Consider the following 26,184-nt stretch of genomic DNA (forward strand, 5'->3'; position numbering starts at 1 on the left):
TTCTACTGATTGAGATCGGGTTGGCAACTGCGCTACATGGCAAATTTGAACTAATATGGCAGGTTTTCTTCCTTAGATCGACAAGAATATTTATTAGTTTTATTCCAAGGTTTAAATTTGCGTTGTTTGTGGTGCAATTTTATGCTTCAAACGACAACTGTTTTTAAAAATACAGTAAATCAAAGCAGCTCCGTAACTCGAATTCACTCGCAGATTTCGCCCAAAATTTGATTGCTGATATGGGCCATATTCTCTTCCTCGTAAACATAATGCGAGTATTATGCTAATTCATCTTTCAAGTTTATGTACATTGTATGCGTTAAAAACCGTGGATTTTGAGCACTCACATTAATTCTATTGTAAGGAAACTGCAGTTTGTATAGTAAAACAAGATGCTCGAGATCATGCAAGTATGAGCATTGCCCGACTAATACAATGCTTAAAAATGGTCGTACAGTTTTATGGATTCCACAGATACTGTATCATCTAATAATGGATTGTCAGTCACTAAACTAACTTCGATACATAATGGTAGCTATGGCTTCAATAGTATGCTACTATCCATGGAAATATTCTCTGGTATATACCAAATATTAAGATTAAAGAGAACAAGATGCCAATCTGCTATTTAGTTAACATGGACGTTTGTGTATTATTTTTTATCTTTCATTAAATTACTGTATAATAACTTTGTAGATAGAGCATTGTTAGAATGGAAACCTGTCCATCGATTCAGCAGCGTCAAATGGAGACATAATAGGCATGTTCAAGAAGCTAGAGCAAAACGCTCCCTCCTGCAAGAATGAGACTTCAGGCTGTAGCGCGTGATATACCCTCGGAACTTGCCATGGCATCAGCGGTACTTGCTCGCTCGGCGAGGGTGTGAGAATGATACTACTAGCGTCTATGATAGAACCTGAATCCGAGAGTGTTGTTAACGACTCGAATCCACTTGCGCTAAAGTCTTCAGCAGATACAGGTTCGCCGGTAAGAGAGAACGCGTCAGTTTGCTGCAATGACTGTTCCTCATCGGGATAACGGGGAGGTGGGGTGCTCCATTCTACTGGATACTGGAATTTGATCGTCGGCTCTGTTTTCCTAGTATGCACTTTAAAGTGTCGTCGTAAATTGCTTGCGACAGCGAACCGTTTTGTGCAGCCACGACTATCGATACAAAGTTATGATTAAGACCCTGGCGCTATGTATTTTGTATCGTACATACTAATGGCACGCGAATGGTTTTTCACCTGTATGTGTATATGTATGCGATCGAAGGGCACTGGGCTTTGTAAAAGACTTGTTGCAAAATTCACAGGGATAGATTTTCTTCTTGGCCTTATCGACAACATTGGACGCATTGCGCTCGACCGTGAACACGGAACCGTAGCATGTCTGTCCAGCAGACATTGAAAGGTCAAGATCCGTACTTGAAAAGTTCAAAAAATTATACAAGTCTTCGTACAAATTTGATGTGGACATGTTCAGGAAAAAGTGGGAGGGAGACGGAGAAAGAGAGAGAAAGAGAAAGAGTATGGGGTGGGATGCACGAGAAAAAAGACATGGTTGCCCTTTATATGCGGAATACTTACGTGCACGGACTAGTTTCCGTTGGGATTTTTTTATTCATTTTGCATAACGGGAGCTAATAATTCACGGGCACCGCATATCGCGGATACATGTCTGTTACTTTTGTCTTTTCGGTGGCCTTGTCCAGAGAAAACAATCGATCATCCTATGATTTCATTCTCTAGATCTGTCTGCAAAGCTCATCCTTATAACATTTATATACAATGAACGCTGTAGGAAGCGATCAAAAAACGCCGTCTGACCTTCCCGTCACAGCATATGCTCACCCTTCCATTATCTTTTGGAAATAATGTTCAGGGCTGTATTAGACCAGAAACGCAAGCTCGCTAAAACAATGAAATTTTAGGGGTGGTATCTCTGCAGACCTTGTGGCCAATTACAATGGCGTATCGGATAGCACGCATCCTGTTTTTGGATGTGCAACAATAGTGAGGAGCAACCTTTCGAAAATAAGCTCTTTTCAAAGGGGGTCAGTGCATGCAATGGGTACTATTCGGGATAATCGAAGCTGTTGAGAACAACCAGAGCAACATGCTTTGACAACCTTTTTGACCGGCAGATGGGTTTTTGCATAATCTTCACCGTTCCCACCGGAAAATGTACTTTTATGGTCAAGGCGTGATTTAAACTTTCTCATGCCTTGCATTAAAGCTACCGACATATGACTTTATCAAACCCGGCATCCGCGCTGTCACCTTTCATTCACTAGTGTATTAAAACGTTCTTCTTCATACATATCATTTTACGAAACATGCAAACTTGGACGCAATTATATTCAAGCCTTTACTCTGGATGTAATGAGATAAAGCCTTCTTCCTTGAAGGAGCCAAAAGTGTCTCGGGAATCCATATCAACAGTTTTTGGCTACTATGCGTCGGATGCGTTCTTCCCAACACATATAGCAAGTTGTTACACCGTCCACTGTCAGATGAAACACATATATACTTCTTTCGCACATATTCTACTACTTGGAAGCTTGGGAAGCTTCTACATAGTAGAAATAGACGGAAAATTTTTCGAGCTTTTCATATTTACAGAACTCTTGTTCTGAAGTCGGAAGGATATGTGTTGTGCGATGTACCTTGGGCAGACTCAAGCCAGTCGGCTGCCAGATACGGTATCTATTCCAACGATAGATCATTCTTGTGTGAAGCACGTTGGAGGTCTAAAGTGCTAATCCATTTTCACAACGGCTTTAAGCGATGTAGAAATAGCATAGATGGCCGCCGTTCACCTCACTGATCGACTCTCAAATGAAAAAGTGACTCTGTGTAACCTGCAGCCTGGTGCAACCAGGTGCAAACCGTAAAAGACAAGACAAAGGCTGATTGGCCTTTGTCTGTGCTCACTCTCCAGCACTATGCCCTTGGTAAACTAGCGACTTGGCAAACTGTTTGTCGAAATGCCTCGCTCATCTAGCTGACTTGTCACATAGGAACACGCTTTGCAGGCAAGGTAAGCGAACAGCAACTTCATTTGTTTCCAGTTCAACCGCCACCGACACGCACGATCATCTCAGGGGCCGATTTCCAGATCCAGGTCCATGGCGGCAACCCTCAGCCGTACAAACCACGCTACAGTCTCCTCTCGGCATAGATACTCTACTTCCTCGACAGAAACTTCTTGGAGTAAGGCGTAAGCCATTCCAGCTCAATGTAATGGTCGTCGGTTAGTGCTTATTCATATATGTTTGTCTGCCGTCATTATTGTTCGAAAATGGATATTGACAACGAGGCAATTCAGGTGAATCTGGATTAGGCAAATCCACATTTGTAAACACGCTCTTCCAAACGGATATAAAGGATCGGTCTACTCCCAAGATGCCACAGGATACAAAGACAGTCGAGATTACACCTATGCATTTTGGCAAGTTTTGCTTCCACCTTGATACGATAGACTTTAGCAGCTCACCAATGAGTTAGAACTTGAGGAGGATGGCGTTATATTACACCTTTGCTTAATTGACACGCCTGGATTTGGAGACCGTTTAAATCGCAAGGAAGAGTATGTTGATTTTCCAGCTTTGTTGGCGCTATCCAAATGCAATTTATTCTTTACTGATACAAGGACAGTGTCAAGCCCATTATGGACTACATTGACCAGCAATATTCAGCATACTACGAAGCTGAGAAGCACGTAGGATATCGAGGAGCGGTAAAAGACACCAGAGTTCATGCATGTCTTTATTTCATCTCCCCCACTGGTCACAGGTACGTTTGTCAGTTTTTTAGCTACCTTTAGACATTTTGGTCTAATCTGGCATTTCTGTGGCAGTTTGAAAGAACTGGATATTATCACACTCAAAGAGCTCTCTCAGAAGCTTAACGTTATACCTGTGATCGCAAAAGGGGATACGCTGACTCCCGAGGAGAAGACAGCTTTCAAGGCATTGGTAAGCGGAAACCAAAAGTTTGCACACAGAAAAGCTTATTTTGATGTTCATCTACTCACCTGATCTCTTCCCTAGGTCCTAGAAGATTTAGAACGATACGGCATAGAAATTTATCCACATGCTTACCCTGACGAAGACAGACTTCAGTTCGAGCATATCATTGCGAGTATACAACAGCGCTAACGAACTAGTGACCAACAGCTGCTAACGTTTGACATTTCAGAAACATATTCCATTTGCAGTCATGGGAAGTGACACGGATGTGGAGCTTCCGAACGGCAAAATAGTTAAGGGCAGAGCTTACAGATGGGGAACAGTGGAGGGTAAGGAACTTTTCTATTTTTTTTTTTTGCCTTCTCCGGGCGCTCTAGGCGTGTATATTCTTTGTTGTTTGGTGTCAATGCAACTTAGCAGAATCATTGATCATTAGTTGATAACCCGGAACACTGTGATGTCGCTTATCTTCGTGAGCTTCTTATTGAAAATTGTCTCCATGATATCACGTCATTGACCCATGACCATCATTACCACGGATACCGCGCGAGACTTTTGCGCGATCAAGGACGGCCTGAATCGTTACTCGAGTGTGACGAAGATTATGATGCACGCATCGATGAATCGAATACCCGCAGAGTACAAGAAATGACGCAACGGGAAGAAAAGATACGCCAACAGTTTGTCAACATGGTCAAGGAGACTGAGGATGATCTCAGAAGGCGGGAACGAGAGGTAAGGTTTCATTGTTTACAAGTCAGCTGCATAACCATTAAACTCCTATCCAGCTGCAAGAAAGACGGGATCAGCTTTTGAAGGAACTTGAAGAGCAACAACGCGAAATCTCTGAGCTAGAGGCAGAGCTTGCAACAAAGCTAAGTCTCAAGTGAGTTGCGCTGTTTGATACCGGAAAGTTAGATTAGTTATTCACGTCCTGTAGGAGCAAATAGACAATAATAGTTAGCATGTTACTAGTCTTTTCTTTCGCATATACATATACAGTTTGATAATAGCTAATACAGATGCGATGTTGTGACTCAGAGACACCCTAAAAATTGAATTGTGTGCGCGTGCTGCGAGCACATTATCAGGTGTGTCCAGGTGAGATGATGCTGAAGTATGTGTGTGAGGTTGGGGGACTTGGGGGAGGAGGAGGAACTGATGACATGCGGACTTTGCCGTTCAAGCAAAAAGATGGTTCGTAACCACATCTTCCCTTTCTTGTATCTGTTCTTTCATTTTCTAGCAGTCTACTTTTATGAACTCTTCCAGTGAGGCCAAAGTACCTAGCGGTCGACGGCGCAAAGTCAGCGAGCAAAGCGATCGCCACAGCACTACACAGTATGGCTCCATTACTGCAGATCCGGAAGCTTCCTCATCAGCAGACAAAGGCAGTCGCCGTCATTACGGCAAGCGGCGCAAGAACAATATTGACAACAACGAAGATAACATGGACGAGCAGGACAGCAACAACCTAGACGAAGACGCCCAGGAGGAGGAAGAAGAAGAAGATATTGACGATACAATTGATGGCGGAGGTGACGATAAGAGCATCCGACGCCGGAAGCAGAAAACGCGCTTTACAGAAGAAGATCGATCATCAATGAATAGTTTGGAGCACGAAATGACTCTGAAGGATAGGCAGGAGGTGTGTGTCAGAGAAAAAGGAGAAAAGCTTCATTGTACGTTTCACATTGTTGCTAATTGACAGGTACGTTAGCAAATGAATAAGCGCCATCCATTTGGCTTGCCCATTTGGAAACCAGCATTGTACAAAAAATCGCGCTCAGTCGTACGGAAAGCCAACAGCGCACTCCATTCGTCACCATCATCGTCTCCTGAATTGTTCCTCAATCCCGGCAACATCTTGTGGCTTCTAGTGTTTGGGTGGTGGCTCGCCATTGTTATGTTTGCACTTTCCATTCTTTTGATGCTTGTACCACCCGACGGCTATTCGTACGGTCTCGTCATGCGTGAGTTAGCGTTTTACCTGCTCTGGCCTTTTGGTCGCTATGTAGAGCGACACATTGATGAACGCCAGCAGCATATTCTGTCCACAGCGTCAACGAGAAATAGTGGAATCTACTCGAACGACGCAGCGTCGATCAGCTCTTCACTTCTTGATCAAAGCGACGATGAAGAAGTCGGGTTGTTACATGGCCGGAAAGGCAAGGAGAAGCAAAGATCGCTCAAGGACTCGATAAAAGATACCATCTTGTTGGGACCCGCGGGATGGGTTTACTATTTGCTGTATTTTACCATTGTTGGTAAGTGCAAAGCAAGAAAGGGATCATGCGCAATGCAAGGGCCACTGACATTTGCCGATACGTAGCCCCGCTTATGTTCTTCGTATCAACTGTATGCTGGCTATGCGTTGTAACCATACCAATGTCGAAACTGAACTACATTCTGCTTCGACACCTGCGGCGACACCCTCTTAGCCTACGTTTCAGATCGAGCCCAACCGGCCAGGCGCATATGCAACAGTCAGGTCGTCCCGTTGTCATATTACTTTGTACATATCAAGCGATTGGACTACAGTATTACAAGTATACTTATGACGGTATCAACATCATGTTTATCAACCTGATGCCGCTTGTTTTCTTTGTTATCTTTGATCAGTATGTTCTCTCGCGACATTTCCCAGACAGTTTCATCACTGCTCCAGCTGTCGTGTTCGCATTATCGCTAGCTTCCGTGATACCTTTATCGTACTTTATCGGAATGGGTGTCAGCTCCGTTTCGGCCCAGTCTAGTATGGGTGTCGGTGCATTCTTAAATGCTTCATTTGGCAGGTAAGTGAATTTTTGTGGTCCCTGGTTTAAACTTGTGACCTTATGCCAGTATATAGTATTATTGAAATTATCCTATATGCGGTTGCACTCATGAGTGGCAAAAGCGCCATAGTGGAGGGTGCCCTGATCGGCAGCGTGATGGCCGGTGTCTTGCTAATGCCCGGATGCTCCATGATTAGCGGTGGCATCAAACGTAAGGAGCAGAGATTCAACGCTAAGAGTGCAGGTATGCAACACAATTAAGGATGCATGCGGAGATGTGAAACAAAATAATTTACAAAAACGCGGGCGCGCGCGCCTAAGAGGTGACTTCGACGATGCTTATTATGGCTATTATTGGAGCACTTACCCCTACATTGTTTTACCAAATGTTTGGTTCAGTAAGTGAATGTAATTAAGCGACACACAGAGAGAAGCAATTTTTTCTAAATTGAAATCAGTTTGAGCTACGTTGCGCTGGATGTCCGGAATCGAGATCAGGTGACAGCATTGCTTGCTCCAGATGCTACTATGACCAAATGAACCCAACCATCGATCCGGTATACCAAAACAGTGTCAAGCCGCTTATGTGGCTCTGTGCGGCCATTTTGCCTTCGGTAGGTGTGAAACACAAACGTGAAACTGTTTATCTTATTTGACACGTACCTGTCTTGGATGTAGGCATACGTTGTAGGCATCGTATTCAGTTTGCATACCCACGTCGATATGGTTTGGAAAAAGGCAAACCAGCATCACTCGTCGTATTACCAAAAGCTGATGCCAGGGCACATCATTTCACACCTTATTCACCATCCAAATTCTCATCCCTCCGCTTCTTCCGAACAAACGCCGTTCAAATCACAGACCTCAAATGGTATAAAGGTGTAATCATTTTCGTAGATTCAGCTAGTAACAATACATAATATGGATAGATATACCTTACAGCCCCGTTATGACAGTTACGGCTACACCTGTCACGGACGTGACATCTGGCCATCGAAAGCTTTCGATAACCACTCCGTCTCAACAGCCTGATGCAAATGGAGGTAATACATCAATGTCGGCTGCTGTTGCACCTGTCGCCGCGTTCGTACACGCCAAGGAACCAGAGGATGAAGAAGAGGAGGAAGCTGCAGGACATGATTCGCCCAACTGGGGCAAAGTCAAGAGCTTTACTATCTTGTTTGCCTGCACGATACTGTATTCCATTATTGCCGAGATCTTGGTTGATACCGTCGATCATGTCATGGATAATCTTGCAATTGACGAAAAATTCCTCGGTTTGACACTTTTTGCTCTGGTAAGTGGGGTGTTTCTATAGATTTCAATTTGCTTCGCATACCTAAGGAGTCACCTAGGTACCAAATATCACCGAATTTATGAATGCCATTTCCTTTGCATTGTATGGAAACATCGTCCTAAGGTTAGTCTGATAACGCGATGCAGAATATTAAGGGTAGTGAACTGACAATATAGCACCTAGTATGGAGATTGGTTCTGCGTATGCATTGCAAGTTTGTCTACTGCAGATTCCTGCCATGGTCGCATTTTCTCTCTGGTATAACTGGGGAAAGGAGGAAGTTGCCAAATACACCTTCAGGCAAGTACAGATTGCTTAATTATCTACGCAGTTGTTCTAATCTTTCCTGTCAACTAGTCTCGTTTTCCCTCGATGGGATGTGATTTCAGTCATTTTCTCCGTATTTTTGCTGACTTACACTTACCAAGAAGGCAAATCAAACTACTTCAAAGGCTCAATTCTGATCCTTAGCTATTGCGTATTAATGGCAGGATTCTATTTCATCCCAGCTTTCACTGAACATAGCCTTTTAACAGGCGTTGACCCTGCGCTTGTCGTGCGGTCCGCCTAGGTTCATTTTTCTTTTCTTCTTTGGTCAATTGTAACGAAACTACAATAATATCTATCATAGCGCCTATACCACAATCGCTGATTAGGAGCTACTTCTCCGTAAAGTCCTCTGTGAAGTTATAGGAAAAGATATATAAGCGAGTCGATTTTATTTGAATCCCTAGAAAGATATATCAGACAGCTAGAGAAGAGTGGAATAAGAAAGGGCATAAACGAGCGTAAGTGCTGTGTATATAAGATCGTTGGGGAAGGGGAGGGGAAAAAGCATACATATGTAGTAGGGAAAGAATTCGATATGTTCAAAAACAGTCAAAATAGGCAGACTAGAGTAGACAACAAGAAAATGTTTTACACGCACATTATATCACACAAGGATCGTCTATCGTGAGTTCATGAAACCCGGTATCCAAGATGCTCGCTTGTCGCGCTTGTCGGTTGGAGAGCTGGGGCTCTCAGCACCGTTCTCGACGACGTTGCCTCCGCCGCGCAGGGGCTTGGCAATGCGTCCAAAGCTGAGTGCAGCCATGGAGTTTTGGGATTTTTGAGAACGTGCCTGTTCCAGACGTTCACGCACAGCTTGCAGTTGAGCTTCGAACCTAAAAAGTTGGAACGCGTTTTAGTCAAACATTTTATAGAACTAGTTTGTCCACTGCATACTTTTGGTTTTGTGTGATGAGCTTCTCTTGTGCATCCTGGAGCAACGTCTCCAGACTCTGGATTCGCTCGTTGCGGGCGATCAACTTGCGCTCTGCAAGGGCGACTTCCTTCTTGAGTGAACCGTTTTGTTCCACCAGCTGTTGTATACAAAAACACATAATGTTAGATTCCAATACAGGTTCATGCAACACACTGTAGTAAATTGCTCATGATCTTGCCTGTTTTTGGACATTTGTCAACTGTTCCAGGTTGCGTTCCAAGAAGGCCATCTTCTTTTGCTGGGCCTTGTTGTTGCTAGCGCGCAAGACATTGTTGTATTGCTCTCTGGTTTCATCCAAAGACATTTCAAGCTCTACAACCTTCTCGCAACGGTTCTGCAAGTCTCGCATCAAGGCCTTCTTCATGACTTCAAAGTCTGCAAGCTGCTGTGCCATGGTCTTGCGCATACGCTCAATGTCCTTTTCCTTTTCGCTTAGGTCGCCTTCTGTGCTGCTACCGCTGGAAGACTTGTATGGCTGCTCGGACAATGCAGCCTGTCAACGAAGTCAATATACTGAGGGTTGCAAACAAGTAATAACAGACTTTTAATAATTACCTGCAGCTGATCGTTGGCAGCCCGGAGATCTGTCAAAGCAGTGCTCAATTTTTGATGAGTAGCGACCTTGCGTTCCAGTTCTCGCTTAAGCTCATCAATCTCCTTTTGCTGCATTTCCTTGCGTGCCAGGTACTGGTTCTCCAGCTTGATCTGATATGGCCGGTACAAAATGAATAGAGTGAGTAAAAACGACTTTCAAAGTTGCAGTTTGTAACCATGAAAATTTGGATTACCTTTAGCGCAGAAACAGTATCGTTGAGATCATCGCGTTCCTGTGCGCGAGCCTCCTCTTCGGCGATGGTCTTGTCCAGAAGCTCTTCATATTCTTGCTCCAGAGTGGCAAAACGTCCTTCGAGCTCCATCTTCTTCTTTTCAAGAGCTTCCTTGTCGGATTCAAGCTCCTCGATCGTCTTGCTATGCTGTTCCAAAAGTACTTTGGATTCAGCGAGTTCACGTCGAAGAGAGACGAGCTCCTCGATGCTCAATGATCCTTGCTTCTCCAAGTCAAGCTTACTCAGAGCATTACGGATTTGGCGCTCCTTCTCATTCAAGACACCAGAAGGATCGAAACCAGACATCATTTGCGCCATCTTTTCCGCCTTCTTCTTCTCCTTTTCGCCATCCGTGGCTTCCTTGTGAGCCTGACGCATGTCAGCCAGGTTCTTCTTCAATTCTTCCAACTCAGCCATCAAATCCTGGTTAGCTTCGCGTAGAGAATCGACGTGGATGGCATTCTCCTTGCTCTCGTAAGAAATCTTTTGGAGCTGCAATCTCAACTCGCTGAGCTCAGCAGTCATTTGTTGGTTTTCTCTGGTCACAGATTGCTCTTGCTCTTTGTAGTAGTTCATTTCTTCCTTGAGCGATTCGAGAAGCTTTTCGCGGTTGGCAAGCTCGGTTTCCTAGATTTTCTTTAGTAGTGAGTATCCAAAATCTTGTATAATTTACGTATCAAGCATACCTTTTCAGCGATCTGGTCCATCAGTTCATTTTCACGCTTGATAAATTCATCGCGCTCGTCCTTCTCCAAAGCAGGAACGGGAGTGGCGGGCCGAGATTCTTCTTCGGAAATCGGACTCTTGAATCCAGGGGCGGGAGGCAGTGCATTAAAGTCGCCTTTGGAGACCTTTTCCATGGTGACCCATTTCTCTTCAGGCACAGTGCCACCAGTGCGCCACACATTGACTTCGCCTTCCAACGCCGCAATGTAGGTCTGGAAAGTGACAGCTTCAGACTTGACACGCTTAAGCAATGCCTTGAGCTCAGCAGGAGAAAGATCAGCGTTGACCTTGGCTTTGTTCTTGATGGATTTGGCACGCACACCGAAACGCAGTGTCGACAACGTTTCCGCTTCGTTGTAGGATGACGGCGAGCAGTTGATAATCAGTGTAGTTCTCGAGTTACCACCAAGAGATTCTTGCAGGATTCTCGTCAACTTAGAATCTCTACAAAAGGCATTATCGAAATTGGCAATCCAGCCGGGCTTTTGCATGTGTTATTTAACGGTACCTGTAAGGAATATGGCTCGACTGTAAATATCATTGATCGTAAGTATTGCAATATCAACTGGAAACGATGTATATGTTTATGCTTACTTTGCCGTCGGTCAAGGCATTAATGACCATACCCAGCGCAGTTAGAGACTTGTTAATCTTCTTTGCCTCTTCCAGAGTCTGGCCCGATGCACCAGTCTTGCCGACCTATTGTGTCCCCACGTTGTCAGCACTCCTACTCCGCATACATACAAATCACAAAGCAAAAAAAGAAGAAATATCGAACCTTTTCTGAACCGGCTAAATCGACTAGATACAGTTTACCGCTCTTTGCGGCACCGGTATCGACATTCTTTTGCGTAATTGTGATAACGACGATTGAATGACTTCTTGAACTCTCAGCATTCATATCTGCGGGACACATGACATTAGTAGACGGATTTTTCTCCTGTTTCAAATTCACGTGCTTACTTGTGTAGGCAACTACGCGGTTGTTACTTCCGCGTCGCATAACTTCATAAACTTCCTCGGACGAGCCGACATAAACTTCTAGAAGGCCCTTGACATATACACCCTTGGTCTTATCCTCGTGGATTGGCAAATTCTCGGCCGAAGCTAACACAAACAAGAGAATATATCGTTTGTAATCAGCAAGAACTCGAGCTTTTTCCAATCTCTACTGTTGCTCATTTACTTACGGTTCAACAAGTCGCGGACCTTCTCCATATAGATTTCCATATACGAGACTTTTACAGTGAACTCCAGATTGCTAGGAGCCGCGATAATACTGTCAAAGATCTGTTCGACAATACGAGGGATGATACCCTTGGTTTTTTCATCATCAATGTCGGCACCCTGGACGCGATAACTGATCAGATTCCAAAAAAATACAAAAATCCAAACGATTATCAAAGATATATACCATCATAGTGAACGTTTTGCCGGACCCGGTTTGACCATAGGCGAAAACTGTACCGTTGTAACCGGCCGTGACATCTGAAATTGAATGCATGAGCATAGTTTTTCGTTCCTGCTGCAGCTGGCGCTGCAAACTACTCACCATCGACAATGGACTTGATGGAGTAGTCAAAGACGTCCTTCTGCGGCGTTTCCATGCCAAAGACCCTGTCAAAGGCAAAGTTCCCTTGAAAGTCTTTGCCCTGTACGTATGGACTTTGCGTAAGACTTAGAGAAAATTATCCGTGTTTCAGAGCTGAGTGCTGTACCTTGAGCTCGACCTGAGTGCCCTCACCATCAATGTCAATGATGGGGACACCTCCTTCCCTGATTTCGAGGGCGTTTTGAGGTCTGAAACGGCAGACGACCTTAATATTATTTCCCGACATGATGAGAAGAAGTAATTAGAAGGGCTATAGAAAAAAAAGAGAGAGGGCAAGAAGCAAAGAAGTCTGACTTGCTGCCCGCCGCAACTCAAAAAACGAGTCGCGTGGATCTTTTCACTTTCAGGTGCCAAACCAGCTCCTCCACTGATGAACTCGCCCAACTCTTCAAAATCAGTCAGCCCGCCGCTGCCGAATCTGAGTGCACCCAACAAGACCTTTGCTGCCAGAAAATCACCACGACGTTCCTCGACTCTCTCCTCCAATTCTCCCGTTTCACCTGTATCATCTCTAATCCAGTCTCCATTTTCGCCTTCCAATGAGCTGCCAGAGGCATTCTCTACCACTTCACCGCCATTGCAACAGCCGCAGCAGCACCAACAACAGCAGCAATCGATGGCAACAACAACAGCCAGCGGCGGCTATTTAAGGCAAACAATAGCATCCACAACCTCGTCTCTGCTACGCAAAGCGTCCGACGTCGCGCATGCATCCTATTTTACCCCGACACAGCTGGCTGCTTTGAAAACACTTTGTTCAGCTGTTCCACTGCAAGAATCCGATCCATCGTTCTGGGCAAATCTCTTGGAAAATAAGAAATATCCGGCCGTAAATTCACAGCAAGTATCGTGGACTAAACTTTGTCCCAACTTCGTGCATACGCTAATGCAAGCCTAACAGACAAGAAGCTTACGATCTGGAAATGGAAACTGTAGGGTTATCTATTGAACTTGGTAATACTTATTAAAATAATCCGTTATTCAGCGTTAGCGGCTAACATCATCGCTTGTTTTGCCTAGCTGCCAACAATCCTCGAACAAGGAACTTTACAAAACTGTTACTGCATTTGCTTGACGAGATCCACCAATGCGACGTGGTAAATACTGAGTAAGTAACGTCTGCCGAATGAAGCTCCCAGATCGCTGTCTAAAATGCTGCAATCAGATCAATATCTGTGAAATTATACAATGCACTTTTTATCACTCGTATCTTTTCAAAACATTTCGCAAGTAACTTGTCGAATGCAGAGATCATTCAGCAGTTCGATGGTAAATGCGTACGTTGTATGCTATCGACAATGCAAAAAGTTAACACATTTGCTTCTTACAGCAGACGATGGCACATCACTTGCATCCGCTTTCAAAAATGTATCTATCGATAGTGATACTGGACAGATAGCTGAAAAGCTGCTGGACACTTTATTCAACGTCGTCATAAATATGAATCCATGGTAATTATAACAATAGCTACTGCATATGTATGTTCTTTCCTAACAATGGTACGCCAGTCAAAGCTACTCCGCTTATGAATTTTACATCGAAATCCTAAACACTTTGATCATCTTCATGTCTACACAGCTCCATCATCCACGTATTACCGATGAGAACTACTTTATCGACATTATCACGAGCAAGCTCAGGTAAAAAACTTAATATTGGATGGTAAAAGAGAGTATACCTCTCCGTCTCTAACGCATATGTACTCGTTAGCGATCGATCACAGCCACTAGTTGCGAAACTCTTGCAAAACGTCATTGAACAAAAGATCGCTCCGCCACAAAGCTCTAGTATGTAGAACATGATAATACCGTCGTCATTTTAATGAGCTTACCTAGTTCCATAGGCATGGTCTACAATGCATATAGCTACTTCTTTCCGGGGAGATCAGGCTCTGTATCGGATACTGATATTCCACCGGTAGCAGATCGCAGCTTGCTGTTACTACTACTGTTAGCAGCTCAACCGGGACCTCTATCACCATTCCGCGTTGCGTTTAAAAGCCTTCGTGACCACCACGGTAATATGCCAATTTGATTGTTGACACAGATGTAGATAAGCTAATTCGTGTCGTTCCTCTGTAGATCTGTCACTATCGCTCGATAACACCAGTAATATCGACACAAAGTTACATTTGATACCCTTTAAAGATCTTTTTGAAATATTTTGCAGGTAGCAAACAAGTGGATTTAAAAGCGCACAATGGCAGTTATGCTCACAAACGACATGGATAGAAACATCGGAGTAGAAGAGCAAATGTTGCTCTTTTATTTCATGCTCACAGAAAATGAACCGTTCCGTGTATATGTATTATCAAGAACTGATCCTGAAACATTGGTGAGGATCAACGAAGACCCGATAATTGATGATCCCCTCCTCTTGTTAACCATTCTTCAATAGTATATTCCTATACTCAAAATGATTTACGAGGCGGCGGAAGGCGATACCAATTATCCTCACGTATACGTTTTACTTATCATTCTACTCTTACTGAGCCAAGATGACATGAACAACAACACTGTGCAGAAAGTCGTGAGTTTTGTGTCTTATACGAATGGTGCGGCTCTTATACTGATAATAATCTCTAGAATGTCCATAATCTTACCTGGATCACTGAGAGAACTGTTTTAAAGTCATTGTCTCTCGGCAACCTTTTGTTTCTAGTGATGATACGCATGTTACAGTTCAATCTCTCACATCAGAGGGTAATTTAGACCCATCCAGTCTCATTCCGGTTAATATATATTGAGCATCAGTGTTAGGATATTTATTTACATACCAATTGTCTCGGAATATTGATCAATATGTCAAGGACAGCACTGGATATTCATTCCTACGTTGCTCAGAAACTTACAAGGTAAAAAAACGAAGTAATGTACGTATACATCTGCTTACCTCTAGTTCATTTGTAGCCTCCTCGAGCTAGTCTCCAAACGGCAACAAAAGGTGGCCAAGAGGGCCAACACACCTATCGAAGTAAGTCGCTTTAGTTTCTTGCAAACGCGTTCATCGCACTAATGTTAACCTTCTCAGCACACGTCAATGCAAGATATTGCAGTATACGAAGACATGCTTTCTCTCCTCCTAGAAATCATCAATTCCATTCTCAAACATCGTCTCAAGAATAACAGTCAGCTTGTCTACGCTGTGCTGTTGAAACAGGAAATATTTGTACCGTTGAGGGAGCACGAGCGATTGTCTGGACAGATCAAGAAACTGGATGAGGTCATTAGTTACTTTAGCACCCGGGTTGCCGAAGCGAATCTGAAAGCACCATCAACTTCAGAAATATTGAATCTGATTGATCAAGCTTCCAGGACATGGACACCTAAAGTGTTTGAGGTAAAGCAGTGGCTCTTGTCTCTGTTAAAGCTGTTAAAATTCAAATATTCATTTGCTAACAACATTGTAGGCTGAGCCAGGTCTGGCTGTTCAGTATAAGGAGAATGAAGACTCGCACGAGTTTTTCATCCCATATTGTTGGGAGTTGATCCATAGACGGCCATTCCTACCATGGAGCGAGGAGAAAGCACATATATTGGACGACTATCGCATCTTGCGATATTACCCCCAGGCTCGCAATAGTGTCTCATAGTTATCCTTATCATGCCCGCAACCGAAATAATTTATTCATCCTACCGCCAACGAAGAGCTGGCATCTGGAAGCAATTGACTTTTTTATCTACAAGCGCTTTACGCTTTGCTCCGCTCGCTGCGCTTGGTTCGTTGAAGCTCACGGCTGATCCGAGTCTTTAGAATATACCTGCATGAATCGATGTTTAAGAGAATACTACACCTAAAATCTAACTTCTTGCTGCTTCGAAACAAATCAGCAAACAGTCTTCTTATACCTAGCAGTAGAATCATACTAAGGCTTCTCCCGTGAAACTTTCAAGTCTCGCTATTTTGAAGCAAACTCCTGTAACCGAGACCTTGAAATTATCGGGGATCCACTGTAATAGTAGAAGGCTGTGTTTCTTGATAGACTAGAGTTATTTGAATGTAAACAAACCGTGTGATAGAACAACACGGTTATCAAGTAGCTTGCCCTGCAGAACAATATTAGATAAATTCTGCAGTGTTAGCAGAATCAATATCTTTGTAGATTCAATCATATTTCCATACAGATTGATAGCTGTATGTCAAAATTGCGCATCGTAGGTTTGTATCTTCCTTAAGACGTGATTTTACACGAGATGCCACACTTTTACCCTGAACCTAGACCTTCGTCTTTTTGTTGCTTTCTTTGAATGCGCCCTAAATATTTCCACGAAATTGAAGCAACATTTAGATCTTTTATGTAAAATTTATACGTAGTATGATGTAGGAGGGCATTCATAATCTTCTGTCAAATGTGGGAGTAGCGAGATTGGCATTATTACTCTGGCTATCTTCCTCGACGTTGATACCTCCAACGTAATCTTAGGAATACGAATTCAAAGACAGCAGGGACGCGTCAACTAAATCACACGGCTGTGGATATAAAAGGGGACCTGGACCCAAAATCTCGTACTTTGGCTCAGTTCTCTCAAACATCCCGGTACGTTGGCTGCTCACTCGAGGCGCAGTACCATTTCTGACGCTCAACTTCGTAGCCGACATGACCTCTGTCCTGACCCACTTCTCGCGATGCATCAGTTCCAAGTCCTCTGTCGTGCGTTCATTATTTTTTATCTTAACATACCGACCCCACGGGTAAAATGTATGTCTACTATTTTACTTTGCTGCGATGGACACAATCTGATACAGAAACACTAGGTGCGCGGTCTGGCCCCTCAAGTAATTTGAGGATTAGCCTTCGGGGTGTAAGTATCAATTATCAATTATGATTACGCAGCAGTAACGCAAGATACTAACGTAATGCTGCTATGAAATTCCCCTGTTGACTTCTTCATATTCATTCCTGTATTTCCTTTAACTTTGATTATTTCTTTTAATATAAAGATTGCAATGAACACTCTATACACTTTCGGGATTGAACAGGAGGAATTACAAAAAGTTAATACCCAAACCAAACTGTAATCCGGGTTTGGGTACGTCGCCGGCTTGGAACTTGAGAGGTATACAAAAGTTGGCCTCAATTCTACCGACATCGTTATGCAACACAAGACCGAATCCTGCTGCCGTTCGAGAGCTGTTGATGAGTTCTCCGAGGACATCGTTGGGTGCAACTCCTAATAATAAATATCATGAGAAAACATGCTTTAGCAAATTTTCGGGATACCAGGAAATACCTTGCTTTGTCTGCAGAATGCTACCGGCATTAAAGAACGCGTGAGCTTTGATAGGCAGATCAGCAGCACCGGGAATTGAGCTTGTCAAGCTAAGGCCGGCAGCGTAGAACAGATTGCCGCCCAATGCATCGTCTTTTCAAATGATCGACAATTTAGTATCTAAACTATCAGCTGCGAAGGAAAAGACACTTACTGCCTTCGCGATCTCCAATACCACCCATCTTGAATCCACGCACAGACAATGGTCCACCGACATAGAAGCGATCCGACACGTTAATCTGCCTATCTTCACCACCTAGCGGCAACAAAAACCCAGCCTTTGCGCCTGCGTTCAAGACGATTTGAGGCGTGGCGCCCTTCTTATCTGCCTGGACCAAAATCTGATGGACGTGAACCTCGATTTGCTGCTTGACAAAGGCAGCATCGCCCAGCTGACCAACGCCTGCAATTTCCTGGGACACGCCCAAGTATCTGCCTTCGGTGGGCATGGATGCACTATTTCTCGAATCGCTGACAAACGTATGGAACACAGAAGACTTGAGATTAGCTCCGGAGTGAGCGCGAACTGTTGCTGACGACTTTGGCATGGCGGTAATTTCTCTTTGCACCAATCCATATCCAACCTCGTGCTGTCCATATGCCGACGCAGCCTTGAAACGGATACCTGCAATCTTGGCATTCTCCTGATAATGGTTGATCATTGAGTGGTCCTTGATATAACCGTTCACGAATGCTTCTGCACGTGCGTCCGGGGATCCGTTGATAGGAATACCTAAAGATCCTTCCACGGCTGCCTTGGTGCGATTTCCAAACTGGTACGTCGCTGTAGCGGTCTCTGCCCCGCCAAACAAGTTTCTCAGAGACACAGCACCGTTCTATAATCCATGCAAATAAATTAGCATCAACAATAAAAAAGATAAAGACTCCACAGTGGCTGTCCCCTTCCGATTCAGATATCTACCAAGGTAGCTTCGTTCTCGCCAGCGCCAAACGTCGTTGATAGGAAACCATGAGGCTTTTCTTTCAAATCGAATGTGACGTCTACGGTGTCATCCATGCTCTTCGGCGAGTTGAGATATACTTTGATCTCTTCAAAGATATCGTGGCGTTGCAAACGTCCAGCTGCCGCCTTGACGCTCTTCAAAACCTCTTCCGTGTTGGTGGCTGTAAAAATGTCGCTAACGACGCTCTGGAGGAATGACTCACGCGTCTGGGACAAGCCGAGAATGCGCAAGCTGCTAACATGGAGGGGTGCTTCGGCGGGGATAGGTATCTAGACGCCAAAGGAACCAGTGAGAAAGGAGGTCATTCACTAACATTTGGAGTGCCCAAGTGGTTGTATGTGTAATATATACCGGACCACTGCCTGCGCTTGCCATTATGCTTCAAAGTACTTTGAAAATGTGTGCTTGTTTCACCATCTCCCCGCCTTGCTTGTAATTTTTTTGGCGGCAAGCGAAAAAAAGCGGAAAAGGCCCATGCTCACAAACAATAAGTATCACGAGGTTACATTGGATGAGATCCGTTTGCTTTTATTGACCAGTGTACTTGTGATCCTCTTTCCAGCTACTGTAGAAAGATTTGAATAGTAATTTACCGGTGCTATCCAAGGTTTCAAGGATCATTTTCCTGTCAGATTCTCGGCAGTTATCCATCAAGTCATACAGTCCAGGAAGAAGTGCTGCGCGAATGTCTGGCTGAGAGATACTCATCCGCGTGTTTGACTGGATCGTAAAATACTCCAGTAACAGGTATGGCGCCTGTCTTGATACCGCCCGCTTGATATTTTCGTCAAATTTACCTGCGATTGGCTTTCTCGCAAATGCAGATAATAAGCGGGCGCAATCCTTCGCTGCCTCTACATCCAAGGGTGCAAATTTGAATAGCAGAGGGAGTACTCGTCCAGCCTGCTGCTGCGCATGCTTATCACGAACGAGCGCCAGATGAGCGGTGCGGAAACAGTGCAGTAGGGATTGCAAAATTGCCACAAAAGGCGAGAGAGTACTGGTGAGATGTGACCGATGATTATGCAAAAGATTAGAAAGAATGCTGCAAATATCAAAATACAGAGTGCGCGCTGTCGAGTCGGTGATTTGAGTCTTTAGATGCTGTGTCGTGGATGGATTGGCAGCCTGCGCCAAACATGAGATAATTAACGATATGTCATACGTGCCAAGATGAATTGTCTGTAAGTAGATGCAGAGGATCAGTACAAGAAAAATATGCATTAAGCAGGGAGCTGCGACACTTGCCTGTTCTCTAGTGAGGAGTTTTAGTATACATGTAACTTGCAAAATGGTATCTATCGATTGCGCCTTGTTGGCAATCACTGAAAGTCTTGGTACAAGGATATACAAGTTTGTTCGCAAAACAGTTGATTTCTCGGTGTCACTGCACACCAATGTGGGTAGCAATGCCAGTAACGTGGATGCAGCGTGATTATCCATATTTATCATAGTTTTATCTGACTGGCGGATAAATCCATCAAGAACAAGGTTGTATTGCTCTCGATCAAGTGTCTTGATCCAACCAGCAAAGGTGTTCCGCAATGATTGTTGACATGAAATATCACCTATTTGAAATAGCTCGGAGTTAGCTTCTCGTTGATAGAGTCAAGTAAATGTAGACAGTTACCTGTCTTTAGCGCCAAACTGTATATAAACCAGATGACAGCCAACAATCGTTCGGTGACACCTGCTCGATTATATTGCGCTAGTGAATTACACAGGGACGCCACAAAATTCGCCACCAGATTTGACAATTCAAGGTTCGCGGATGGACACTGCTGCAAGCATTGGACAAGAGGCGATGCCAGGGCTGTCAAATTTTGAGTCAAGATTGCAGTTTGAGCAACTGTGGTTTGCTGACATGTGAGTATATCTGCAAAAATAACCGACCAGGTGCTCTCATTACCTTTGTTAGCCCGTTCGTCATTGAAAAGAGCTGCATATCGTTGTAGAAGAGTGGCTAACACGAACATTTTGCGATCTAAAAAGCTGATTGCGCTTTGTGTTTCACGAGATAGGGCAAGCTGCTTCTTGAACTCTTGCAGATTTGAATTGATAACACTAGAAATACGTGATATGGCGTTCGCAGCAAACACACTATCCTCTGGATCAAACTCGGCTCTCCTACAATTTCCAATCAGTCTACAGTTTCCCAGATATTTGCACGTCTCTGATCCATTGCATACCTGGCCTTATTACGTTCGAAATATTCTATAATAGCCGAGACAGCATTGATACACCAATCGAGTGCGTTGGGAACATCGGTTTCCAGCCAAGAAGTGCGCGTATCAAGGACTTTGTTCAAGATATCTCGTGCATGTGTGGTCCCACCTTTTTTAGCTGCTGCCTTGATGATGGCACTAGAATTCGATTGTATTAGAGACAAGACTCGATTATTATGAATTTTTCATCTCTGTACCTCAACACAAGATGATCTATTTGTTTTGTTTCTTCGAATATTTGAACGTTCTCTTTGCCGATAGATGATACGAGCCAATCAAGCAAACTCGGTTCAGTCTCCTATAATCAAACAAACCAGTGAATACGGCAGTTCGTTGGTGTTACATGTATAATTTTACGTACCAGAATACCCGCGGTTTTGGTCATATTAATAATCCTTAAAAGCAGGCCACGGCAGCAAATTCGGGCGGCTTCGATATTTTTAATGTTATTTGTGACCATCCAGACGTCTAACAAGAAGGCGATCATCAATGCGTGCTGACGTTCGCTCTTGGAGAGATATTCTGTGGGAAACAGGCATAAAATTTCAACGAGTTGGATAACGTCGGCCTTTTCCTCCCCTTGAGGTTGGTGCGGTTTATCCAGGCTGTTCTTTAACACCTCGACTTGCTCAGCACTCCAGTGTACAATCGGCAGGTCGAGGTCGACATCCGACAAGTATTTTGTGGGTACATGTTCCTGAGGCTTCTCTCGAAAATGCCGGATGATCGCGTTCAAGAGGATTTTGATGGCATAATCTTACAATAAAGTCAAAACAACTGGTTGTATACATCTAGAATTGTTTAAACCCACCTTTGCAAAAGGATGCTTCATAAAACGAAGCTGATCGTAATAAAATCCGTGATAATACTGGGATGCTAACTACGTTGTTTGGTTTCTCCTCCCGAAGTCGCTCAAACAGAGACAGGAAAATCAAGGATGCTAACTTCTCTGCCCGTTCGCCTCGCACAAAACGCCTAGAGCATGGTCAACCACTGGCATCAATATTGTACAACTTGGGACCAAGGTAACTTACGAGGTCGTCATGAACCATTCGTCTACAAGCAGCTTAAAGCATGCCAGTTTGACGTTATGCTCATCAAGAGATAACAGCAATCCATCCCAAATAGCATCGTCTTGCAGTAACGACCCGTCGCAGCAAAAATCCAAGACTACGTTGACCAGATCTGTCGTTTGATTTGGCTGACTATCGGTCTTCAGTAAACTCGCACAATAAGCATGTTGCAACAACGCATGCGCCTATGATCATAAGTTGTCTAAGATATACTAGAAAGCCATGACACTTTTATGGAGCTGACTTACAGTAAGCGCAATGGCGCAAGATGTATCACGTGACGTTTGCTTATCAGTCAGCTTCGAAAAGATAGATTTGAGGGTGCCTGCTAGCCATTCATGCACTCCGTTTTCTAGCATAGCCCAGTACTGTTCTAGCATCGTGTTTACCAGAGCTGTGTGAATTTGCAAAGCAGGCAACAACTCGTCCTGCGCAGCAGACAATCTAGGCTTTATCCATTTGTCAAACAATGACTGTAACGGTGTCGTAAATGCACGTTTCTGGTTATTGCTGATTCGAAGTGCAGTGATAAAGCGCGTAAAATAGAAAGCTGTTGCGTGGATGATGACATTGTTAAGTTTGCTGTCGTACAATCTGCTCTCCAAATCATCGTAGATCGTTTTGGCCTGAGCAGGTGGCATATGATTGGATACAGACTTAGCGAATCTATGCATCTTGTTTGTTAGACCTCCAATTATTCAATACTGCAAGAGACGTACTCATCCATGAAATCTCGAGAGAAAATCGGTGATTGTAAAAGAGATCGGATTTCAATATCCAACCCATACAGCGATGTTAACAGCTCTTGTACGAATGAATCGATTTGACGGGAAGCTGTGTACACATCGAGCACAGACAAGCTAAAGTCCAGACACGATTTCCAAGCAAGACCGGGAGGCTACACGGAAATACGTCTGAGTAACCAGTAATAGAACCAAGACATGTCTGTCAAATTACATTAAGCAAACAATGCCACAAGGCAGACATTCTGTGTTCCAGCAGCGAAAAGTCGATTTGCAAAGCCGTATCAAGTACTCGGAATGCAGCGTCCTGTGTCTTGTCTGAGGATATTTCATCAGTGAATATGTTCATAGCGGCAAGCGCCGTTTTCTCATACGAATCACATACCATCACCATTGCTGAGCTGATTGACTGCGTACTCTGTCATTCTATCAAGGCTGGAAAACTGTTTGCGGGAGACATCATCGTTGCTTGCAACATATGTATTCAGAGTGAGCGCTTCGTGCATCAATTTTTGGAGACAATATAGTCGATTGGAGTGCAGAGAAGCTTTGTTTAGGATATTGTAAGCTTCCACCATGAAGCCAGACTCGACAAGACGATAAGTATCTCGGCTGCCACCACTTCTTTTCTCTCGGAATATCTTGACGAAATGACCATACATTGTCGGCAGTATATCCAATGCTAGTTCACATATATAAGTTTACAATTATATGTATGAAATCGTCTGTCGCACATACCATCTTCCTCTGTTTTTGGTGATCCAGCTAAATTGCCAAGATCTTCAAACATTTTGGTAACAAATACTTTACTTCCACCACCTGAATTCACCTCCTTCAGCACGGATGTATATTCCAAAATTGTGTCCGGGTGGAAGAGTCCGTGAAGCAGGATTTGAGTCATCTGCTGCGCGAGCTGAGGATATGATGCGGCAAGCTGTCGTCGAAGCGATAATAATTTGCTAAACATGCTCCCGGTGATTGTTGTAAACACCTGTAGCATGTAAATATCGAGTGGCATTAAAAGTGGATGTATGCTAACGTCGTTACCTTTCTTTGGTTCACAGCTTGAACGACTTGAGTGTTGAAACATTTTAGCAATGCCTTTGCAAATTCTGAAAGGGCATCGAGCGCAGATTTCGCTTCCGGATTGTTCTCAGCTAAAGTGGTCTGCAGGAGCAAGGCATCCAAAGCTTGCTCCACAGCTGACACAAGTTGATCGAACGGCGGTCGGTAAGAATATTGAAAAACGTCGGATAGCAAGGATATCAAACACGCGGTTGCGTTTTTGAGCAAGTCGATGTGGACTGGAGTATGTCTTTCTGTATTTGTGTACGCTAGCTGCAAAAATATCGAAAAGGCACTCATGAGTTTCACTCTGATAACTGGGGGTCGCTTCTGCTCATCGTGGGCGTAGTTTTCATAATGCTGCAACAATTCGCGAAATAGCTGCCAGTAGCCGACTTGCAACAAAGAACAATCTGACAAGCTGGCAGTCGCTCGTGTTAGAGCCTTGTAAATAGGCATTGTCAATATCAAGCTTACTTTTTCGTGTTAGGTTTTGTTAATGCGCTGCATAACCATTCTAAAATAAAATCGTCTTTGCCAGGAAAGAAGAGGGTCTCATTGTGCCAGGCCTCGGACGCAACGGCGATCCTTTGCTCAGCAGATAGGCCGGCACCCTTGAGAGCTTTTGCTATCTTTTCCGATGACAGTAGATCTGTCATTGAATCTTGATCACCGCACAAAGAGACAAGATCTATCCGCTTCTTTCAAGTGCTCGGACCTCACAGGCAAGCCACTACTTGAGTTTCCGAACAGGAACCACTGTACTTTCTTTATGCGCTTCCGTGCTGTCCTTACCAATCCCATTGGACTCTATAGTATGCTATTAACTTTGTTTTCAATGTTAGTCGGTCTTAATCTAGAGAATTGGTTGCGCTTGTAGAGATTGCACAGACTCTGGAGAAACTCGGGCCGTCCTGCATAGTATGCTTTGGTCACGACGCTATACGGTTTATAAAGCACCGAGAGTATGACGGCGGCATACAAGCATGGATGTATGTAACATACAAGACAAGTATGGACCGATCATACTAACTTATATGTATTATTATTTTTACGTCACAGTAAAGTTCAACCTGTAAGGCATACGTGTGTGCTGCGAAATATGGAATCGGATGGGAGGTTTGTAACACAATTTACACTAGTCAACGCTGTTTTCAAACTATCGAGTCGAGAGTACTGCAAACAACGAGATCAGCATGAGCATACAGCTTGACTATCTTCTGCGAGCAACAAGAGCAGCGCAGACATGCAACGATATCCGGATCCAGCTGCGACGGAAAGGCAACAAGCCATTGCTAGATTGGACCATGGTTTCGGTACCTGATAAACTGTTGATCTAATCAGCTTATACATTGCGCTCATTTCCTTTTTGATTAGATCAGGAACGGAGAAAACATTGAAGTTGGTCAGGAAGTGTATGTAATAGTCATATCGCCTGACCGAATGAGGAATATCAAGGAACCTTCCCCGTTCGGAGCACCAGATGTAAGGCGAACGTGCTCGAGATGGAAATGGATACAAGCGTAACATATAATCTGCAGGCATACATTATGCTACCAAGCCTACATTTGCTGAGATCGGTAGCTTCGCGGCTGAAATCTTTGGGCAAATTCTTGACTTTGTCGGCAAATATGGCCGGGACGTTCAAAATGGCTGTTGACACAGAGCTGGCACAATGCGAAACTGTATATCGTCATCTAGAGAATCCTCATCTTGGTAAGTTACATCCCCTGTCATGCACAGTAACGTCATAAAATCTGATCTCCCCCTTGTTTTTAGCCGGGCACAGCCCTCCCGAAGAAATAGATCGATATGCTTCAGTGCGAATCTCGACGGATGATTTCGTCAGTTTCTTAAATTGCTACCATCTAGAACCCCAGAATGTAATTTGCGGTATGTGAACCATCAACTCTATTTTCAATATACCTTTCACGCACTGATGCCTTGCGTTTTACTTCGTTGCTTGTAGCTATTACGGACGACATTCAGGTTGCCTTTTATGTTTACGTGAACCTGGACGCTCATCAGACTGCTGGGCAGGAAGATGCTCCTGCCACGCGGACAATCATGACCTGCCATGTACCTGTGTACTATGAGGATTAGCTTTATACGAAATTTCACACGACACACAGGACGTTCATCATCCTCAGCCATATCAAGGCGAAGGTAGCTTTCTGTTTATATGTATCCTTTAGCTTAACTAGTCCACTCGGCTGCGTATGTCTTGTAAATAATTGCTACATATATCGCTTTTTTCCATCTGTTTACACTCTAGCTCGCATATTTGGAATTGGCAATTCCTTTGTTCTGACAACAATGTCGGAGCGGAAGCAATTGGGTACCCTCTTTTCTTGGTCGTGCCGT

At 44.0% G+C, this 26,184-nt stretch overlaps 8 protein-coding genes across 8 annotated transcripts; 4 read left to right on the forward strand and 4 right to left on the reverse strand.

Annotated features, from left to right (window-relative positions):
* Nucleotides 1–707: 707 nt before the first annotated feature.
* On the reverse strand, nt 708–1,479 carry VTP01DRAFT_6585 (uncharacterized protein; the record flags this gene model as incomplete). Its single annotated transcript, XM_069385502.1, has 2 exons — nt 708–1,164; nt 1,223–1,479. 2 exons carry the CDS (start codon nt 1,477–1,479, stop codon nt 708–710), a joined length of 714 nt encoding a protein of 237 aa, XP_069242958.1.
* A 1,468-nt stretch (nt 1,480–2,947) lies between these two features.
* Nucleotides 2,948–4,923, forward strand: VTP01DRAFT_6586 (uncharacterized protein; the record flags this gene model as incomplete). Its single annotated transcript, XM_069385503.1, has 12 exons — nt 2,948–2,956; nt 3,023–3,042; nt 3,107–3,255; nt 3,331–3,453; nt 3,510–3,591; nt 3,660–3,797; nt 3,862–3,979; nt 4,055–4,141; nt 4,203–4,302; nt 4,410–4,708; nt 4,762–4,859; nt 4,914–4,923. The coding sequence occupies 12 exons, from the start codon at nt 2,948–2,950 to the stop codon at nt 4,921–4,923; spliced, it is 1,233 nt and encodes a 410-aa protein (XP_069242959.1).
* Nucleotides 4,924–5,231: 308 nt separating this feature from the next.
* On the forward strand, nt 5,232–8,618 carry VTP01DRAFT_6587 (uncharacterized protein; the record flags this gene model as incomplete). Its single annotated transcript, XM_069385504.1, has 11 exons — nt 5,232–5,621; nt 5,694–6,240; nt 6,306–6,768; nt 6,825–6,994; nt 7,072–7,148; nt 7,209–7,364; nt 7,429–7,621; nt 7,680–8,047; nt 8,106–8,170; nt 8,231–8,347; nt 8,405–8,618. The coding sequence occupies 11 exons, from the start codon at nt 5,232–5,234 to the stop codon at nt 8,616–8,618; spliced, it is 2,760 nt and encodes a 919-aa protein (XP_069242960.1).
* A 378-nt stretch (nt 8,619–8,996) lies between these two features.
* VTP01DRAFT_6588 (uncharacterized protein) lies at nt 8,997–12,705 on the reverse strand (the record flags this gene model as incomplete). The annotated part of the gene is made up of 14 exons (XM_069385505.1): nt 8,997–9,213; nt 9,275–9,411; nt 9,493–9,807; nt 9,870–10,019; nt 10,103–10,768; nt 10,828–11,311; nt 11,376–11,395; nt 11,462–11,566; nt 11,646–11,770; nt 11,831–11,974; nt 12,058–12,214; nt 12,282–12,355; nt 12,420–12,519; nt 12,586–12,705. The coding sequence occupies 14 exons, from the start codon at nt 12,703–12,705 to the stop codon at nt 8,997–8,999; spliced, it is 2,814 nt and encodes a 937-aa protein (XP_069242961.1).
* A 144-nt stretch (nt 12,706–12,849) lies between these two features.
* Nucleotides 12,850–16,071, forward strand: VTP01DRAFT_6589 (uncharacterized protein; the record flags this gene model as incomplete). The annotated part of the gene is made up of 16 exons (XM_069385506.1): nt 12,850–13,319; nt 13,381–13,433; nt 13,500–13,587; nt 13,645–13,748; nt 13,810–13,930; nt 13,988–14,119; nt 14,190–14,266; nt 14,323–14,496; nt 14,561–14,648; nt 14,711–14,813; nt 14,877–15,008; nt 15,065–15,181; nt 15,239–15,333; nt 15,389–15,452; nt 15,510–15,818; nt 15,889–16,071. 16 exons carry the CDS (start codon nt 12,850–12,852, stop codon nt 16,069–16,071), a joined length of 2,310 nt encoding a protein of 769 aa, XP_069242962.1.
* Nucleotides 16,072–17,465: 1,394 nt separating this feature from the next.
* Nucleotides 17,466–19,089, reverse strand: VTP01DRAFT_6590 (uncharacterized protein; the record flags this gene model as incomplete). The annotated part of the gene is made up of 5 exons (XM_069385508.1): nt 17,466–17,650; nt 17,711–17,842; nt 17,904–18,585; nt 18,672–18,983; nt 19,066–19,089. The coding sequence occupies 5 exons, from the start codon at nt 19,087–19,089 to the stop codon at nt 17,466–17,468; spliced, it is 1,335 nt and encodes a 444-aa protein (XP_069242963.1).
* A 153-nt stretch (nt 19,090–19,242) lies between these two features.
* On the reverse strand, nt 19,243–24,479 carry VTP01DRAFT_6591 (uncharacterized protein; the record flags this gene model as incomplete). The annotated part of the gene is made up of 16 exons (XM_069385509.1): nt 19,243–19,896; nt 19,963–20,282; nt 20,345–20,563; nt 20,624–20,841; nt 20,904–21,077; nt 21,137–21,237; nt 21,301–21,695; nt 21,751–21,914; nt 21,974–22,197; nt 22,261–22,678; nt 22,732–22,910; nt 22,970–23,073; nt 23,141–23,437; nt 23,494–23,746; nt 23,803–24,241; nt 24,298–24,479. 16 exons carry the CDS (start codon nt 24,477–24,479, stop codon nt 19,243–19,245), a joined length of 4,341 nt encoding a protein of 1,446 aa, XP_069242964.1.
* A 113-nt stretch (nt 24,480–24,592) lies between these two features.
* VTP01DRAFT_6592 (uncharacterized protein) lies at nt 24,593–25,923 on the forward strand (the record flags this gene model as incomplete). Its single annotated transcript, XM_069385510.1, has 8 exons — nt 24,593–24,635; nt 24,701–24,812; nt 24,883–24,895; nt 24,963–25,136; nt 25,198–25,305; nt 25,362–25,536; nt 25,600–25,713; nt 25,790–25,923. The coding sequence occupies 8 exons, from the start codon at nt 24,593–24,595 to the stop codon at nt 25,921–25,923; spliced, it is 873 nt and encodes a 290-aa protein (XP_069242965.1).
* Nucleotides 25,924–26,184: the final 261 nt, after the last annotated feature.

This window comes from Rhizomucor pusillus, assembly GCF_041956525.1.
Source record: "Rhizomucor pusillus strain CBS 183.67 unplaced genomic scaffold VTP01scaffold_3, whole genome shotgun sequence".
NCBI classification, from domain to species: Eukaryota; Fungi; Mucoromycota; class Mucoromycetes; order Mucorales; family Lichtheimiaceae; genus Rhizomucor; species Rhizomucor pusillus.